Source organism: Dermacentor albipictus, chromosome 1 (assembly GCF_038994185.2).
Source record: "Dermacentor albipictus isolate Rhodes 1998 colony chromosome 1, USDA_Dalb.pri_finalv2, whole genome shotgun sequence".
NCBI lineage: Eukaryota > Metazoa > Arthropoda > Arachnida > Ixodida > Ixodidae > Dermacentor > Dermacentor albipictus.
The window spans coordinates 451689084-451706289 of record NC_091821.1 but is presented as its reverse complement, the minus strand read 5'-3'; the positions used below and the strand labels follow the sequence as shown (position 1 = coordinate 451706289).

Sequence of the window (17206 nt, the reverse complement as noted above, 5' to 3'; positions counted from 1 at the left end):
CGTGCAAGGTTCTGCCGATGCCTTTTCAAAAAGAAAAGAAAAAAAAAATGGAAATGAAAGAAAAATCACACAGTGAATTTTACGCCAGATTGCTCCTATCGTTGATAATGGTACGCCGCGCAGACATGGCGGTGATGGCGTCCAGTAGCTGAGCAGTAGGTTTGCATATTGATTAAAGTTGGCAGCGGCACCGATCGTGTGCGCACGATTTGTAAACAGTGTCCATTCATGAAGCTTTCGGCCACGCATGAAACCCTGGTCTCAAAAGTGTTGTTCTAGGACCCGCACTGCAACTTCTCTGATAGCACTGATGTGTCCATGAGATGTATAAAACATTCGAGGAAATAACAAAGCCGCTTATCGGTAAGTAACTGAGGCACTAATGAGCTGTTGCCTTATTCTGTTAAACAAGCTTCGAGCGTTATGCATACGTTTACAAAGGGCGGTACGGCTCACACTCTTTCTTTATATTCGACAGGGCTTCACGGTCGCCGTGCTGTACTGCTTCCTGAATGGCGAGGTAAGTAGATCATTAGGCACGCGTGAAATTATCCTAGCAGTACTTTATATAATTGGGTGCGCATAAGCTGCCGATTTATATACAATTCAGCGCATGCATCTGCCGAGCTGTGAATTGCACACTCACTTCACAGACGTACAGAAGAAAGAATGGCACGTCCTTTGTAAATCGTCGGACAGGAGGGGTGTACTGCATTCCGCTTCCTGTGGCAGGCGTTGCGTTGGTGAAACGGTACACGTGCGTCAAGGAGCGTTTCAGGGAGCATATCGGTGCACGCTTTTGTAGCGTCAGAGGGAGCAGGGGGGAGTGGGGGACGAGGCCACCTAGCTGATCACTGTGAGAGGTGTCTGTGTACTTTAACGTTCACTGAAACCCATATTCTCGGGGCCTTTGGAACGCAAAATCAAAGGGAATTGTAGGAAGCTTATTGCATAAAGTAAGTAGGCAAATTATGCCTCAGCACTGCATCTATTCCCCTGTCAGTAGAGAAGAGCTTTGTGTAGACAAAATATTTGCGTGTGCAAAGTGTGTGAACATGATATATAGCGTGCGCAGCGGCAATGTGTTTCTGTCACCCCTGCGCAGCCACTGCTACTTGTGTACCGGTCAGAGAGAGAACAACTTTAATTAAAACAAACCCGAGTGCGTATCTACTGCAGTAAAGATGAATTCAAGTTCGGCGTGTGTCCTGTGTATATTGCTGGGTTGAAACTTAATTTGCACCATAAAACCATGTTTCATAAGTTCGCATATAAGGTGCTTCTCACCACTGTTACTAGTTCATCTGCTTTTGTGCAAAAAAAAGGTTTGTTACAACAATTTTCTAACTCTTCATACTTTTTTTTTGCGCAATATTACTTGAGTAATGGATTACCAACTTGCCCGGAATGCTGCTCTCATTAAGAACTGCGAGACTTACTTCACGCAGATGGAGATACGCTTCGTCGCAACGATGTTGACAGTCAAGGTCCGCCGGCTTTGTATTAGCCGAAAGGCGCGCTGTTGCCAGAGCTTGAGGAGACTATAAAAATCGTTACGGACGAAGCGCGACGTCCAGCTCCCTAACCACAGAGTTTACGAAGTGGAGGCCAATTATTTGCCTGCTACCAGCCTGCGACTCCGACGCCGATTCTCTCGATGCGCAGGTCCGAAACTCGGTGCGCCATCACCTTGAGCGGTGGAAGACGATGCGAGCCCTGCGTCGTGGCAGTGACCGATGCCGCCAGGCGCTCGGCTACGGCCGCGTGCAAAAGCCGCTGGCCATGCAGCGCGGGAGCTGCGTCAGCTTTACCACCACCACGACGACGTGCCTGCCGTCCACGGGCAGCCGCTTCACGTCGCAGCAGAGCAAGCGGCCTAGTAACGGCTCGTACGCGCAGCTCCCCTTCACCGACAACCCTGTGTAAAGGGGATGAAAGACTGGCTGATTCGCTGCAATGAGCTTATTTTTTTCAATTCGTAATGATAGATTTGACTCGGGTGTAGTCTCCGATGAGGGCTGGGGATTCGCTTTTGGAAGGCTTACGTGAGTTCTTCGATGACACGAAAAAAAAAAGGCCGTTGCCTATAACTGACTAAATTTATCTTCCCATTTGCGCATGAGCGTTCGTAAGAACGAACAGCCGTCGGCCGACGTTCTTGTAGATCCGCAGCCCTCTGCTCACTTTAAGCGCGCGCGCGCGCAAGTCTAAAAAAGAAAAAGAAAACACATTTGTAAGCAAAACGAGTTGTTCAAAAGTGGGAGCTGACCGCAAATTTTTTATTTTTTTTTGCGCTCCGTTGAAGATCAGAAATAGGAATTTACTGTTCTGGCATAGCTTGGCGTGAATATTGTTTAATCGGGCTATATTTTACTCGCTTATTTACATGAACGGTACCGTACGTTTCTCGCACACTTGCCGTAGGTTGTGTGCGCTTGTCCCCCTTTTCTATTTTGTAACCTAACTTTTCTTTTTCTTCGTCGCCGAAAATTAAAGTGCCGTGCAGTTCCTCTGGATCACTTTAAATGCTCAGGCACCCAGTAGTATGCGGTATCCAAGCGGCCCTACAAAGAGCAAACCTCGTTTGTTATCCTTAAAGTCGATTTCCACTCAAAAGTGTATATATATGTGGAAGCTAGAGTTATAGGGAATGGTAGAGGAGACGTGGCAGCTTTTAGCCCCGAACACATGACTCAAATGCCAGATCTTGGAGTGCGTGTCTATGAAGCTGGTATTGGTGTTAGGTGAATTATAAATTGTGCACGGCGCGATGAGCCGAATTTACTATAATGCGCCAGATACTTTTAATATACTTGCAGGCATATATAAAAAGCTGGTTTATGGCGCATGATTGAACTTATGCCGCCGCTAGGCTATAAACAAGTGGCACGTATGATTGAAATGGATGACGGCAATGATGGAGAGTTGGTGAGCAAATCAGTTTATTGTTAAACGCAGATGGCATCGGTACAAGAGGTGCGAAAGCGCACGCTTTTCGAAATAATGTGCTTTCTTCATACGGAAGCGTTGATGCGGGTAACATGTGGTCCCACCCAATATTTCTAACAGGGTGCAAGCACTTGGTAATGGATGTAGTCTCTGAACAATCCTTATCATATTTACTGAGCAAAAAAGTGAGTAAAGTTGAAAAAGAAAAAAAAATCTTCGACCGCTTGTACAATATTCTGTATGAAAAATAGTTTATTTACTCCGACGGTAAACAACCAGCCTTCCATAGTTTTCACATTTGGGGGCAATAAAAACATTTTTCTGCACATGAAATAATTAAAAAAAGAACTTCTCAGTGTAGAAGACCTATTTACATTTTTTAAGGGAACTCATATGTAGCAGTCAATGTTTGGAGCATAAAATCTATTGTGCGCACTTATTACAAGAAAACTCTGCTGAAACAGAAGTATTAGGCATGACTAATGCCGAGTAGTTATCCTCCCTGCCTAGACAGAAGATTTTTTGTGTGTGTGTTGGGACACATACATAAACTCCGGGCTACGGCTCCGCCGGCTGAATGACGCAAATTTACTGTTACACTACATGTTAAAGACATATCAGAGATTATGCGAACAAGCTGCAATGCTGTGTACATTTGACTAGTCGTTGGTGTAAAGCATGTACCGGAAATAAAAAAAGTAGAAACCTTACTTCATTGGATCATGGCGGCATTAGCAACGTCCGATTCATATCTCAGAATATACTAGTTTAGAAAATTTACCCGGCAGTTGCAATTTCAGGACGCTACTCTCAAAACGTTAAAGTGGGTTAACCGAACGCGAACTTGGCAGTCTGCTTTACGTAGTCGTCACGTTGAACTGGTCTCAGTCATCACATTGGGGATTGACACCGAAGAGCCCGCACTATCATGGAAATGCCATTGTTAGTATTTATGCGTCGACGCTCGTTTCGGCTGTTGAAAACTATCCCGTTTCCTAAAATATCTCATTACTACGAGCACACAGTGAAAGAAAAAGCGGGCTGACTAAACAAATCGATCGGGCACATCTAGTACGATGTCGTTTGGGTGGACGCCGGCTTAAGTTATGAAAACAGATTTTCGTCATCATTTATTTAGGTAAAGCTGAGCGCATCAGTATATTCGTTCGGTCGCTAAGAAGAAAGCTACATGGGAACAGGGTACTCTAGATTATCTAGAATCACAGTGTCATGTGACTGTGTTTTTATTTTCTTGTCATTTGAACGAGAATTCACTGTACAAAGGCATGAAGACACGTTGAAGGCGGCAAGGAGAAATTTGTCTGGATGCCGCCCAGGATTTGACCTTTGCCGCCACTGGTGTGACGTTGTTCTCCGTCGTCGTTGACCTACCTACGTCCTGTCCTTTCTGTGAATTGTACATAGAAGTGCGAGGCGTTGCCGAGTGGCAGCCTCTAGTTTCATAGCAGCAATGAAGAGCGCTCATAAATGTACAACTGCGTGAATGTTGCTCCTCACCCTGGTGCTCTCTCGTCATGCGTAATGCTTTAGGAGGAAGCTCTAGCTCAGAACCAACACCGATTTCTCTATTAGAATACATGTAAAACGCAAAAATACTTTCATAAAACAACCACTGGACCGATTTGAGCAAAATGTGAGAAAATTGAATTCCTAGCTGCTTTATGGAACATGATTTTGATTTAGAACTTTGAATTCATTACAAGGATTTTCGAAACTTAGTAGGTATAAAAAATGTAAGCATTGAATTATACAAACGCAACCCTTCATCGTAAATAGATATGGCAGTTTTGTAAAGCTTCTCCTAGAACAGCTGAAATGTACAAATTTTATGTATTGGTATATAGTTTACGTGAAAATTTTCCAATGCTTACAAAGGCTTTTGAAACCTCTACTCAACAATTAATTGTGTGTTTGAGAGTGATGCATACTGTATCAATTTCGCTTGCCCTACATGTATTGATAGTCGTAGTTTAGTAAAGAGTAATATTTGGCTACTTTTCAGTTACAGAGTTGTAAGCATCAAGCTGGCGCTTTTTTTTTATCTTGCACTTTGCAACGATTCTTGTAAAAAAAAAATGCTGACAGCCTAAATAAAAATTGCGCTTCCTGTTCCTGTATGTTAAGCTCTTTGTTTAAATGCAACAAATATTTTCTAAATCGCTGCAGTGGTTAAAGATCAAAAATAGTTTCTCTGCTCCCGTGTATTTAGACAGCACTACGAGTGCACGAGCTAAAGCTTCCTCTTGATCATTGGCACACAGGGCAGACAAACAAGAACCCCTAAGTGTGGTATGATAAACTAGGCTATTTTCGAGTCTTGTGATTGAGTGAATTGTAACACTCGTTGTAAATCGGGGCCCGTATTCACAAAACGTTCTTACGCTAAAAGCATTCGTGCGAGCCAATAGCCATGTAGGACATATTATTAGTGAAGGTGATCAGCCAGTGAAAAACTGCACTTGCGAACCAACAGTTTCGTCAGTTCTGCCCCTGGGCCCGTATTCACAAAATGTTCCTATGCTGAAATTATTCGTAAGAACCGATTCCAAACAATCCAGGGGCGCTATGACGTAAAACCATTCCAAACTTTCCTATTACGATTCTGTAGTGAGCTCTCCACGATTGGTCTAAACGTTTTAGGTCCGCCCACACTTCACCTGTTTGCCACACGACGTCACGGAAACCGCGGGAACGCCCTATCTAATATTACCTGTACAGACTGATTATGCGTGATTAAACCAAAGAAGGATGATTATTTCTGATTCGATGCCTATCTCGCTATTTGCCCTGCGCTATTGGTCAAACGTTTTCGGTCTTCGCCCATTTCGCCTGTCTGTCACGCGATCGCACAAAATCGCGAAAACTTATTGCGTAACAGTGAAGTGTACGCGTTAAGGATGCATTAATACGCCGAACAAAACATTTTTTTTTCTGAATAGCCAGAGACCACCCCGTTCCGAAAGAAATAAAAGATAGCTGCCCACCTGTCGCTCTGGCACAGGCTATTCGGGTCTGCCGGGGAGAATGGTTTTATTTGCATATAATAGAAATGTTTGCATGGCAGTATAACGTTATCGAGCCCATTCTCGACGTATACAGCATCTCCCTGCCAACTTTTCTTTCTTGAGAATCCGTTCTGGCGGCACATTTAACGCCGCCACGATTTTAGACCAGCGCAAGCTAAGTAATTGGAAGCTTACCACTCACAAACGCTGGCACCACCCTTTTCATCCGGTTATGTACTTTCACTGCGCTGGCTCGACCCCATCAAATGCCTCTCCGCTTAAGCGCGCTCCTCGCCTCTGGCCAGCCAATTCTATGTGAAAATTTACTCAGTATAGGCAATGTTACTGCCTTTTAAAGAAAAAAAAAATGCCTAAAATGAGAATCTCCTTCGATTAGCCTTGTGGCGTTCCTAACTAGAACGGCAACAGAAATGTCATGATCTAAGTGAGACGGGTGTCGTCCGCCATTTTATTCCTACTTCTTCCTTCTCACTTCTCCCCTAGCCCATTCCTTCGTCTTCTTTCATGCGTCCAGCGCAGACCGCTTCACTCTTCCGGATTTCTTTTAATTACACCTCCTGGGGTAATACTTGAATATGTTTCCAATAGCGGCGCACTCCGTTTGGCCCGAGGCTCCGGCGTACCACACATTCTTCAATATTCCATGCTGGCATGCAGTCTTAATAACTTGAAATGGTCCGCAAAATTTTGAATTTGAGAGCACAGCTCCTTTCCTTACAAGGACATAGTCTCCAGGCTGTATGTCCGGTATCTCGCTACTGTGCCTTTTATCAAAGTTTCGCTTCAAGCCTTATCAAACAACGCTGCGGGTTACCGCCCGATCAGGAGATTAGAATAAAAACAGATTGGAATTGTTTCACGCTATAGGGCCGCAGTTGCGCGACATATAATTACCAGTTCTTAAGAGAGAGATGCAAATGAGAGAAAAGCAGGGAGGTTAACCAGAGTGAAAACCTCCGGTTTGCTACCCTGTACTAGAGGAAGAGAAAGGGGAAGTAAAGACGGAAAGGAGAGCGTGACAAAAATAAAAGCATGAAAAAAAAAATATGGAGAGGGACGGAATGGGATCACCTCCCATAGAGGATATGAGCTACTCGTAGAGAAAAAACAACCAACCAACCCACCAATTAGCGAAGTTGGCTGGCCAGTGTCAAAGAGCGCTAACAAAGGAAAAACGTTGTAAATACGGGCCCAGTTATGGCCAGATTTTATAAACAGGTTGTTGGCGAACGCACTAGATTTTATCGCGCGTGCGTCGTCTGTGCAGTTTGGAGACTTCATCACAGAATGAACCTCGTTGTAATGGTAGTGTACAGGCTTGATTATTCAGCCCTAACAGTTTTCGTTGCTAGAAACCTAAAGATTATGCTTCTCTGTCTCTGTCGTAAGGCACAGCAAAAACTGGATTTTTAAGTGAGCGAGACGCATGAAATTCTCAAGTAGGACGCAATATTTTCATCTATGTGGATGTTTCCGAAGATATTTGTTGTATCTTTGATCATGTTTTGACACATCTTGGGAGACAAGGTGGGTTACGAACGAAGCGACGATTCATTACATTGTGATTACAGTTATAATTTTGGGTGCGACATTTCAAGGCCGACATAGCGAAAGCAACATTATTGTTGTTTGAGTTTATTGTTGCAAAATAATTTGCCATCGCTGAGGTAAACAGGCTGTATACAATTGTTGATGCGCTTACGATGAGACAAGCGTTTTGAAAAGAAAAACGACTAGTTTCCTGACAGAAGCAAAGCAGGATTCAAAAAGATGCACTAGGGCATGTTTATGTGTATAGTGGTTCAAAAATAAATTAATGCCGAAAGCTATAGATTCACCGAAAGCATGGCATATCAGGCATTTCCGTTTCCGTAGAAGACCTAAGTGCAATTGAGGCAGCGGGAAGCATAATCAACCATGTTTCTTACCGTACTGTACTGTCACATCCTATCATCGTTTCGTCCATTGTTGCCCAAAATGCACAGTGCTAAAATTATTTTGGCGTTTGAAACCCGCATCTAAAATTGTAAATTTATTACTATAATACGGGTTAGAAAACACATGCATTTTCTATTTATATTCATAATTTTCTTGGTGCAGTCGACTAAATCGAGATGTCGCCTCTACGGCATTCTTTACACGCACAGCGAGCTAAATATATAATCATAGAGTTAGTTACGCGAAAGTGAAAACGGAAATATTTATGATCCCTGTTTGACATCTGCTTACTCCTGTAAATATTACGTCGAAGCGTGAGTGAGTACGCATATATTTATGTCTGAAAATTGCTCACATCACGCCTACTCTAAAGTGTCGGGTGAAATACGAGTATCACATCTCTATTGAAATGTACGACTGTTCGAGAAATTACGTGTACTCTGTTCGACGTTGTGCCAATAAAGCATTCTTGTTTTGTTTTGAAACACATCAGGTGTTGGCCTTGAAATAAGTTATCAACATGCAATGCATTTCCAACACAAAAAAGATACATATATAGTAACAATGATGCTGACTTTTGTGAAGCCTAATGACTTTGCGACACCTTTACGCAACACAGCAGTTGCCACTGACTTTAAGCCGAAGCTCACATGGTGCGGTAAACAGGTCGCGCTTTCCTTGCCGGAGCCAAATGAGAAAGACTATGCTCTTGCGTCAAGGACTTTGTGCTATAGTATTCCTTAGAAACCTGGTAACCGCAGCTGCTGTAGATGGCGATTCAGCGACCAAGAAAGAGAAAGCTAGAATGGCTAACCAGGACTCATGGCCATTTAGTGACCGCGTAGTAGATTGGACTTCGGACTACGGTGTGTGTGACAGGGACAACTGAAAACACAATGATAAACAGCGCACCAGCGAAAGAAAGACTGAAAGGGGAAACATGCAATATAATGGAGACAGACAGGCCGATGCGTGTCTTAAAGTGTAGAATACTGGAGACTTCTTTCTTGCCTTCTATTATAATCGGTGTGGCAATTGGCCGCCGTTTCAAAAGACTATATTCATTGCTGAACGTCGAAATAACCACATCTTATTGATTGTTCAAGCTGCAGGTTGCTATGCTTTCAGGTCATTATATCTTCTTAAACTCTCAAAAAGAGTTGTCAAGCCTTGAATTTACAGATAATGGTGTGCTCTAGCCATTTGCTGTTTTTTGTTTTACTGTGAGGGTTTATGCAGTGTGTTCTCGGGTGGGCTTAGCATCGACTAGCTGGACACTCGGAAGCCTGATCGGCTAGTACGTACGCGAGTGTTTTTAGAGTATAGGCATTTTTTCAGAAAAATTGAAGGACACTCCACTCTAGTTAACATGTACCTATTGCAAATCATGTTTGGTTTGGTAGAGAAAGTTTGTTAAAATCATATAAGTGGTATTTTTAGAGCGCAGCTCGTAGGCGCCCGTTCCTGAGTTCCGCGTCGGCGTTGTCCTTCGGCGTAACCGAGCCAAAGAGCACAGCGAATGATGAAAGAGCGAACGTGGAGCATAGCGGGAAATGAAAGATGGTGATAACGAAGAGAGCGCGAGGAGGGAAGCGGAGGAGTAGCGTATGGCGAAAGCGTCAGAAGAAAAGCGTAGTTCCGCACAAGACGGGCACTGCGGCGGCGACCAATACGAAGTGGCTTCAGAGTAGCACGCTTTCGCCTCTCCACCGATGGCATACAGCGAACGAGTTGGCCGGTAGTATGCATGGAAACAAAGCGCTGCATGAGCGAGGAGGTCTGTCGGCGGCGGCTTCTGTGAATCGGACCTACCCGTCGCCCACGCGCTGCCTGTCGGAATCTCCCGATTATCGAGGCAGTCGCGGCACACATCGCTCTGTTTGCAGTGTGCCGCACGAGACTGATTGTTCGTGCCAGCCAATATATCAGGAAATGAAAACACGTAAGCAGCGGCGCTCAAATTCGCAGTATCGCAATCGTCGGTTATTTTTTTTACAGGGAAACTGTATATGGCTAGGGCATCACCGTTGTCCGCGAAGTTCGTTGGCGTCCCTCGGCGCAACCGCGCTCGTGCCACTGGTCATGCTTTCGTCGTCGTTTCTTTCCACAGCTGGCTCTATTGCCGCTCATTATTAAGCGGCTATGAATGAATCAGTCATTGATTATCGTATCATCACCGTCAACTATCATCATCAGCAATGGCTCGAGCATCGTCGTTTTCTTCCACAGCTGGTTTGTTCGCGCCCCTCGGCACGAAAACTCGAACACGCTCGCGCCTATGCTCGCGCGTTCGCCGTCGTCGTCTTCCACAGCTACCTTCGATGCTGCTCATCATTCCAGCGCAGAATTTCACTTGTCTACTGTCGTCATAATGGGGAGGCCGCTCAAATTTTTCTTTTTATTTGCGGTGGTATTAACAATTGCTTAAGGAGGTATGTGCCATTCATTATTTTACTCGACGGACACGTTTAATAACAAAGGTGATGTGCGAATGTTGCGCGTACTTATAGCGCCACGATGACCACAGATAAGGACAATAAATATGTGCGTACCGTTGTTCAATATGCTGGGTAACCGCTGTGTCGGAAGCTAAACAGTTTCGCTGATTATCCACCTTCACAGAGTGCGATGGCTTATTAAATGAGAGCATAATTTATTGCGATAGCAGTTATAACATTTAATTTCATTTATTTTCGCTCAGGGCAGAGGCATTACAGAGAGGAGTGGGTGGTATCAAATATATATATACACAAATTTTAGCTGCATATTAGGGTTACAGCAAGGGTGTTTTTGAATTCGTTGGCATTGACGATTGGAATAACGGAAGCGTGAAGGTGGTTCCTGTCGCCGCTTGTTGTGGGAATCAAGAAATTGAAATGAATGTTAGTGCAGTAACATGGCACGTCAACCTTGAAATCGCGATCATTTTTAGAAGAAATGTACAATGGTGGAAACAAAAGGGAGTCGCCTAAAGTGGGATTGTAATGATATATTTTATGAAATAGACAACGACGTGAAATTTTGCAACCAAGTGACAGGTAAGGCAAATCAAGATTGAATTTCATTGAAGTGGCACTTGCTGGACGCCAATAGTTATGATACTAGATAATAGATATGACGCTGTGTTTATGGTTTTACAGCTATTTCTGGTAGGTCATATTTACGACAGGTTCCCTGCTCTTTGGTTGAAACCTTGGGAATGGGTAGCAGCTGGACGGGATACTCAGCTTCTGCTGGCGAAGGCTTTTTCTCTGGTACATCACCTCCGCATCGTGTTGTGGAGTGCACATCAGCACCATCTCTATATTTATTGCTGGAAGAAGTGGGTGGTCGGCACGCTATGTTTTCAGGCGAAAGTAAAAGTGACACGTCTCCACAAATATAAGGGCCTGAAATGAAGGTTCGCGTGCATCTGCAATTATTTGAGCATCAACTGATTCCTTTATACTACAGCACTTTATATTGTGTTGTATCACAAAGCACCGGCATGCGTGTATGCTTTACTGGTTTCTTAGCTTGCTCTCGAGGCTGTTAGAAGGTATGCAGTTCGCCCACACCTCGCGTGCGCCAATTAATTTTGTTTGCACCTGTATTTCAGACAGATTATCTTAAGCTGCAGCATAGCTAGGCTTAGTCCATAGACTAATGGTATATATCCATCATGTGTTACGAATGTTCATGTAACTTTTCTGCGTGACACATGTATTTCGCACGCCTTCTGATTCCGTCTTCCATCTCCGTTGCTCGGAACTTCTGCTTCGTTGCACTCTCCCACTGTTTCGGCGGCACTGTTTGGCGCAAATATGAAAGGACTGCATATAAACGTAGCATTTGGTTCGTCTCCCACATATAGGCATGACCAGCAGGTTACTCACGATGTGTAACGCATGTAATCGCATGAAAATATGTTATACGTGGTGGCAAAAATTAAATGATTGCGTTTTATGTGCCAAAACCACTTTCTGATTATGAGGCACGCCGTAGTGGAGGACCCCGGAAATTTCGACCACCTCGGGTTCTTTAACGTGCACTTAAATCTAAGTACACAGGTGTTTTCACATTTCGCCCCCATCGATGTGCGGCCGCCGCGGCCGGGATTCGATGCCGCGACCTCGCAATCAGCAGCCCAACACCATAGCCACTGAGCAACCACGGCGGGCGTGTGCGGTGGCCAATGCTCAACGGAGAATGTACAGTTTATACGAAGGACGTTAGGCAAGATTTCGAAGAGCGTACATACCTCAAACACGAATGCAAATCAAGAATAATTAGAACTTGTTCACCTATATTTCTGGCCTTGCAGGGTACACATATCGCAAGGCAGTTGAATGTCACCTTTGTAAAAAGGCATTAGTACAGTAAATAAATTACCAGTGGTTATTTTGCTGAACTATCCAGAACCGCAAACTCTTGATTTGAAGCATCAGCAGTAACTCATCTTTCCTACTTACGCATTAAATTGATGCCTGTGCAGGGGGGACAATTAGGGCAGCGGGTTCTCAAAGCGCATACTGTAATGCGAGCTGCTTCCATCATCCGCTCACTGCTTTTCGACAAATATCCCGAACCTGTCCGGAATATTGACGCAGCGCGGATAAATAATTGCATTGTGGGAGAGCCTGCGGGCGGTGACACTGGGCCTCGAATAAGCTGACGCGCCGCATGCTAGTTTGCACCGGCGTCGTGTATTTTCCCGACACCTGACATTATATACCAAGTCTTCCCCTACATTTTCTTTCTTATAAGGGCGCCAGCCACTTCTATATCGTTTTTGTTTTTCTATAGCGCCATCTTTCTTTCCGCGACCCTGCTATATGTTGCTGCCACGTAACGTCATGGAGGCAGCTTCACAGCGTGCTATCACCAAATCATGGCAGCCATGATGATGCCAGTGCACCATATCATCACGCGTACACTATTTTGCTTTGTCACCGTGACCCTTGTTCCACAACTCTATCACCGTTATCTATTTGTCCCTCGACACAAGGCGCCACTGTAGAGTGTCACGATTCTATTTGTCGCAGCCTTTCGACGCGATATCAGGCCAAAATGGTCGTCACGATGACGCCAATGCAAGTCATATATATGCTGCTGTTTCTGAAATGCGTTCGTCACGTAGCGTCACTCAGGCTGATTCGTACACTGAAAGGAAGTGAAAACTGGCACGTTTGTACTAGTCCACAGTTAAAACTAACAAGAGAGCGGCACAACACGTGATCTGGCAAATCATTGGAAGTTTATTGCGAAAGGCGATATCATATTTACATCTTACTGCCAGAAAGTCGATGAAGGGATGATAATAAGGGATAGAGGTTAAATCAGTTTCGACAGGAGGAACGCAGGAGAAAAAGGAAAAGTGTTACCAAACCCCTACGAAACCTGTGCAATTAGGGCGTTTCAGCAGTTCGCATAAACGAAAAATATTCCTTTTTTCCCGTAGACCTATTGAGTACTAACTAACGCGACTTTTGCTTTACTTTGATATGATGTACTTTCACTTACTTCGCCCGTTAAATAACGTGGGTGGCGAAAGCAAATGTTTGTGCTTGCAAATTTTTCATATAGTGTGCAAATTAATTGTCCAATGCAAAGAAAAAACTTGGCTTCTCAGTGCCTTCTAGCGTTCTTCTGGCGCGGATTTATACCGCGTACTGCTTCAACCAATTACACGCGACCGCACGTGGTGGAAGTTCTGTACGCATGCTGCATTGATCAGCAAAAAAAATTATTCTTGCAAACGTGCCACGCGGGTGGTACTTAAACATCGGGTACACCCAGATTTTTACGTCCAATTCGCCAAAACTCATCACTTTCTCGTGGCTACGTGAAGACTCTTTAGCCAAAGGTGAGTGTGTAAACGATTTTGACGTGGCGTTCTTTCAGCGCTACCAGCCCGCCCAGCCAAAACTCATGTGCAAATTACAGCATGCTCGGTACGGAGCGCCCAGGCTTTCACATTCGAAGAAACTATTTCAGGTTGCGTCTCCCGGTCCCTGTTTTTCTGTTAACTGTCGGGACTAGCTGCGTAATTGCGCCGCCTAGACGGAGTCTAGACGCCTAGACAGATGACACATGTTATCGACCGCAAAGGTCGATGACATGTGTACTGTCTGGCAGATAAGCTTCCTGGTCAAAGCGACCACATAATGACTAGGCAAGAAAGCTTCCTGGTACATACAGTGCCATTGAGCTATACTTTACGTCCAGATCAGGCTCTTGTGCCACGCAACCTCCGGGACAGTTAGTATGTACCATGCCGCTGCACGTAATGTCAAAAAGAAGGAAATGCAATGCGACCACAGAGTGTGCCTTCCGAATGAAAAAAGATATATGTGTTTGAATTGTAAGTAGCGAATGTCCTCTTCAAAGAACGACCTGAACTATGAAGGTTGACTACTGAAGTGTACTAAACATCGCAGAAAAGCAGCGATATCTGCAAGTATAGCGCAAAATTAGGTCAGTTGGTGAATACTTGAGTGCGAAACGTTTTACTACTACGTTCAGAACAGGCCGCACACAAACGACTCACGCTTGAGCACTGTCTCTAATGTATGTCGATTACAAAGCGCTGTTTCATTCTAAACCGAATCGTGTGCGTGTTTCACACTAGTTTTTAGCCGATGTTATTACACGCTCAGTACTGAGGCGACGTTCTGTGCACCACCCCGCAGATGTCCAGCTTTCTCCTAATGCCGCGCACTGCGTCTTCTCCGGCTGCCCATCATTTTCGCGTTTAGCTGACACATTTTTTGCCATTGCGCCTCTCACGACGCTGCGCGCAGATCACGGAGGGATCGACTGCTTCTTACGGGGGCCAGATCGAAGAGAATTGAGAAACAGTATCTGTGCTGGCTGCCCCAGCTATAGCAACGACCGAACAGATTTGCACGCCTGGCATTCGGTGCCCTCTAGAAGAAGTCGCTGCGTTTCATCAGCGCAGAACGACCTCGGACATTATTAGACTGGACCGACCTTGCTCTCGACCGTGGACCATGGGGCGAACTGCGACTGTGGCGGGCTTTTCTGCAATATGTCCGATCGCCAGAAGGAAATGGCTACTTCTCTGCCGAGAGGACGTCAGAGCCATCATACCTCTGTGTAGACAGTGGTATTTTTCCGCAATCTTTCGGTTCTAAATTCACGAAATAAGACGACGAAAAAGACAGGGAAAGACAAGAAAGGCAGGCCACTTTACATACTGGATTGCTATCCTGCGCAATGGAAGGAAGTAAAGTGAATGTTAGGATACATGTCAATAAGCGAGACAAGAAAATTGGTAGCACAAATAGATGAACGTGTTCTTCAAATATGCAGTCCAACCTCACTACAGCGAAAAATCATTAAGCGAATTATTGAATGTCACTAAATAACCGTAGTTCCCTTTGCAATTCTGGCAGAAAGCGATGCCTTCAGCGCTTCGCTTTAACCAAGCATACATTTTCGCTAAGTTAGTAATACAAACCCATATTTATTAACTATGAAGAATTTTTATAGCTTGACATGTGGTTGGCCAAAATTTAGTGGCATGCAACGCTGCATTCAACTCAAATCAGTCGTTCAATACTACAGCAAGCTACCCCCTACTCTACCCACGGAGGTAGCTCAGTGAATACATGGCATAACGCTGATGAACTCGGTTTGGTCAGTCCAATTCGGGCCGTACCAGCAGCATCTTGATAGGGTGCGAAAGGCAAAAACCGCTGTGTAGTTAAATTTACAGTGCCGTTAAACAATTCCACGTTGTCAAGATTAACCCAGATACACTAACTACACCATGCCTCCTAATCAGATTATATTGTTGACAGGTAAAACCCAAAATTTTTTTTTGTATGCTACCTTATAACGCGGCAAGCCACTCACACTGCTGAGTCATCCGTTACACACGCACTCGACTGGTGCCATCTCTCGCCGCACTCCCACACCAGGGGTTTCAACGCTCTACCGCACTCCGCAGAAGAGCTGCGATGGCCCGGCCCAAATCCGCCCAGCCGACCATCACTGAAGGGTGCTGTACAGCTCTGCAACCTGTTTATCAGGCTTGCTCATTCGCTTTCTCAAATCTCCTGCTGCGGGGATTCATTCCACTTTAGGGTCTAGAGATGGCGTTCTTCGCCGAAAAGAGGCGCACACCCACGAAGATGCAGCACCGTCCGAATCTTGTATTTGCATTTCAAGTAATTTCACTCGCAGATTTCCCTATAATCGGGATGCAAACCCGTACCAGTATTGATAACAACGGTGAACGAAAATTGCTTGTTTCAAGCGCCGCTTTGCTTTATCCGCGAATTCATCTTTTCCGAGTTCTATTTACGACATAAGGCCGAGCAAGGGCGTCCCGCATATTCAAATGCGCCAAGCGGGACCATCGCGCTGCTCAGCGTGCAGCAGATGCGTAGGAGTGATCGCATTCATCTTCTTGAAGGTACATCCGACTGGTATCTTTCGAACACTCTGGTGTGGAGCCACACTCTCAGCTGATGGAAATCACGTATTCGGATCACATTCGCCAGGGGTATGTTGACAGCACAGCGCTCCTACTCTGTGCGGTTCGAGGCGCGCTAACCTTCGTGACGGGAACGCGACCGTGAGCCGAAAGAATTCCGGTCACGTGGCTTCTAGGAGGGCTCTGGGAGCTGCTGAATGTTCGTCTACAGCAGGCTTTCTGTGTCTTCTATCTGGAGAGGTCTCTATATAACTGCAAACTGAATTGGAGAGCGGTAGGCACCAGTGGAATATACGCGCGTTATGCGTTGACCATTGCCTTGTCATGCATCAAGGAGCTGCTTATGGGTGACATCTGCGCTGCTAAATTCATAGGGACAGCGTTGACGCTTTAACTAGTAGCACGGCCTCGAAGAGAAATGACAAAATCGTCGAAGTACCCAGTGAACTTAAGGCTGCTGTGCTTAGGCAACCGGAGTAGCTATAGAAAGCAGTGCAAAATGTTACATTATCAATATATGGTAAGTCAATAAAGAGCAGTGTGCTAACAAAAATACATAGCTTGCTCTCCACTACATGAAATCTGCGTGTGCAGTACTGTCGCACTGAAAACTCTTGCATAACGTGTACGTGACTGCTGCACTTCAAATTTATTATGATCGAGTTAACGTGGTGTCAGTGAGAGCTGAATTTTAAGATATATGTGCGCTCGATGTTCGAACATACTATGGGCAATGCTATTGTCCATCCCCCTTTTCTTGTATTTTTCTAAAACATTCTACATCTACCGTGTTCTAAAGATGACTTCTGGAAGCGCCAGAGGGCTCATG

The 17206-nt window shown here is 44.9% G+C and overlaps 1 protein-coding gene and 1 long non-coding RNA gene across 2 annotated transcripts in view; one reads left to right on the top strand and one right to left on the bottom strand.

Moving 5' to 3' along the window:
* The window catches only part of LOC135911076 (diuretic hormone receptor-like), a 233718-nt gene extending 231202 nt beyond the window's left edge, over positions 1–2516 (top strand). Inside the window, exons 12-13 of the mRNA XM_065443177.2 lie at positions 479–520; positions 1666–2516. Coding sequence (XP_065299249.2) covers positions 479–520; positions 1666–1926 — 303 coding nt within the window. The 3' untranslated portion in view covers positions 1927–2516. The remainder of the gene's footprint in view (positions 1–478; positions 521–1665) is intronic.
* The window catches only part of LOC135911077 (uncharacterized), a 357016-nt gene that overhangs the window by 9135 nt on the left and 330675 nt on the right, over positions 1–17206 (bottom strand). The gene's annotated exons all lie outside the window — the stretch shown is intronic.